At 41.3% G+C, this 2,375-nt stretch overlaps 1 protein-coding gene across 1 annotated transcript; it reads right to left on the reverse strand.

Moving 5' to 3' along the window:
- Nucleotides 1-791: 791 nt before the first annotated feature.
- Nucleotides 792-1,746, reverse strand: LOC118592722 (olfactory receptor 6P1). Its single transcript, XM_036201742.1, has one exon. The coding sequence runs from the start codon at nt 1,744-1,746 to the stop codon at nt 793-795; it is 954 nt and encodes a 317-aa protein (XP_036057635.1). The 3' UTR covers nt 792.
- Nucleotides 1,747-2,375: the final 629 nt, after the last annotated feature.

The following is a 2,375-nucleotide window of genomic DNA, read 5'->3' on the forward strand; positions in this document are numbered from 1 at the left end:
CTTTCAGTGGGTTTGAGATCTGTAGAAATTTAGGCTAGAAGATTCCATAAAATTTATTTTTAAGCCATATATAACACATGCCTTTATAGTTTGTATAGAAGTAGAATTTGAGAATATGAATCTTTAAATACCCTGTTATTTCTGATTTTTTCACTTATAAAGTAGTGAACTGGATTAAAGCAGGGAATCTTAAGCTGGTTGTGAAATAAATAATCGTAGGAAGTCTGGAAATTACTCGTGGCAGGGTTAGGACTCAGATGTACTTGATCAGACTCTTCACAAATTTTTCAGGAATCTTCAGTTTTTAAATAAAAATGTTATTTAAAATTTTTTTATCCAATATATTTTGATCATGGTTTTCCCCTTCTCAACCTCCTCCAGATCATTATTGCTTCCCTACCCACCCAACTTCATGCTCTTTTTCTCTGTCTTTCTCCCCAAAAACTCCCAAACGAAACAAAATCAAAATCAAAATAGACAAACAAAAACCAGTAAGAGAAAAACCCAAGAACCCAAACAAACAAAAAACCCAAAATGGAAAAGCATGGTATTAGAGAATTTCCCTTTGAAACCTTCCATCTAAGATATCTCTCGTGTATCTAATGCAAACTTAGTTTGGAAACGGATGTACAAAATCAATAATTTATTAATTTTCATATGTATTAGGAGGTTCCCAGACAGGTTTTAAAGTGTTTACTAATTGACATTGATCTTCCCTATAAGGCCATTCTGTGCTTGCTAGTCAAATCCTTAGTAAGAATTCGTTTCCTCTCTGCCGGTACCTGTCACACATCAATCTGCAGCATCCCTAGTATGGTGGCACTTCCCCAGTACGGTCTTCCTGAAAGCATCTTTCACCTCCTTGTTTCTTAAGCAGTAGATGGCTGGGTTGAGGAATGGTACGATGACAGTGTAGAGCACAGAGATGATCTTGTTATAGTTGAAGGTGTACATGGCTCGGGGCCGTGCGTAGGTGAAGAGAGTGGAGGAATAGTAGATGACAACCACTGCCAGATGGGAGGTGCAGGTGGAGAAGGCTTTGTGCCGTCCCTGGGCAGTGGGGATCTTCAAGATGGCTACAATGATGGCAGCGTATGAGGAAACCACAGCCACTAGAGGGAGCAGAATCATCACCAGTGCTAGCAGGAAGTCTACTAACTCTGCTTGTTCCTTGTCTGAGCAGGTGAGATTGAGCAGTGGGGAGATATCACAGAAAAAGTGGTTGATGATATTGGGCCCACAGTAGGACAGTCGAGAAATGAAAAGTAGCTTCATCATGGAACTGAAGAAACCGCTGCCCCAAGAAGCAGCTGCAAGGCGAGTGGCCAGGCTAGGAGGCATGAGACTAGGATAGCGCAGGGGTTCACAGATGGCCAGGTAGCGGTCATAGGCCATAACTGCCAACAGGACACATTCAGTGCAGGCTAAGGCAATAAAGAAGTAGAGCTGGGTCATGCAACCTACGTAAGAGACTCTACCGTCCTGGGTAAGAAAGGCTCCCAAGAGTCTGGGAATAGTAACATTGATGTACCATAGTTCCAGGAAGGAGAGGTGACCAAGGAAGAAGTACATGGGGCGATGGAGGCTCGGGGTGAGCCAGACTGTAGAAACAATGAGTATATTTTCCAGCAATGTCAACAGATAAATTGCAAAAAAGAAGACAAAGAGGAGTAGCTGGAAAGATGGAGAGGTAGGAAAGCCGACCAAGACAAATTCCTCCACATGGCTTCCACTCAAATTTCTCATAGTGTCCGTCCACTTGGATGCCTGTAAAAGTAACAGGGATAAGCAAGACTACAAAACAGGTGCATAAAAGCCAGAACATCCTCGAATAGATTACAAACCTGTAAATGTTCAATGATTCACTGTATTACCAATTCTTATTATATATTCTCCCCTTCACTTTACTGTTGAATTTCAAGGGAAAAGTTCTCAGACTTGAAGATGATAGTTGGTAACCAATGACCCCCAACTACATTAGGTATTCAGTGAATGCTAGCTGAGAGACTTTAGAATGAGCTTTGGTATTTGGAGTCTTGCCTTGCAACAATATTTAAAATCTATGATATGCTCTTCTCTCTCTTTCCTCAGGAACAACTACAAACTCCCAAGCCCCAGAGCACCTTTACTCAATATTTAATGAATGAAATAATAAAAGGAGGATTCCAAGATGAGGCTTGTCACTGAAGAGAAATTGACTGGGATGTAGTGGGAACTCAGTGACTGCTGGAGCTGCATTTCAAGACAGCACAGCAAGAAGAAGTAGTTTGAAATGTGTTCACTACAAATGGAGAAATATCCCAGTATGCAGATGAGGAAAGGCACTGAAGAGAGCTCCAGTTAAAATAAATCTTTCTGAGGTCATTCCTTGTGCC

Source organism: Onychomys torridus, chromosome 11 (genome assembly GCF_903995425.1).
Source record: "Onychomys torridus chromosome 11, mOncTor1.1, whole genome shotgun sequence".
In the NCBI taxonomy this organism is placed as follows: domain Eukaryota; kingdom Metazoa; phylum Chordata; class Mammalia; order Rodentia; family Cricetidae; genus Onychomys; species Onychomys torridus.

Coding starts and splice junctions, on each gene's coding strand:
- LOC118592722 (XM_036201742.1), bottom strand. CDS start 1,746: ATGAGAAATTTGAGTGGAAGCCATGTGGAGGAATTTGTCTTGGTCGGC.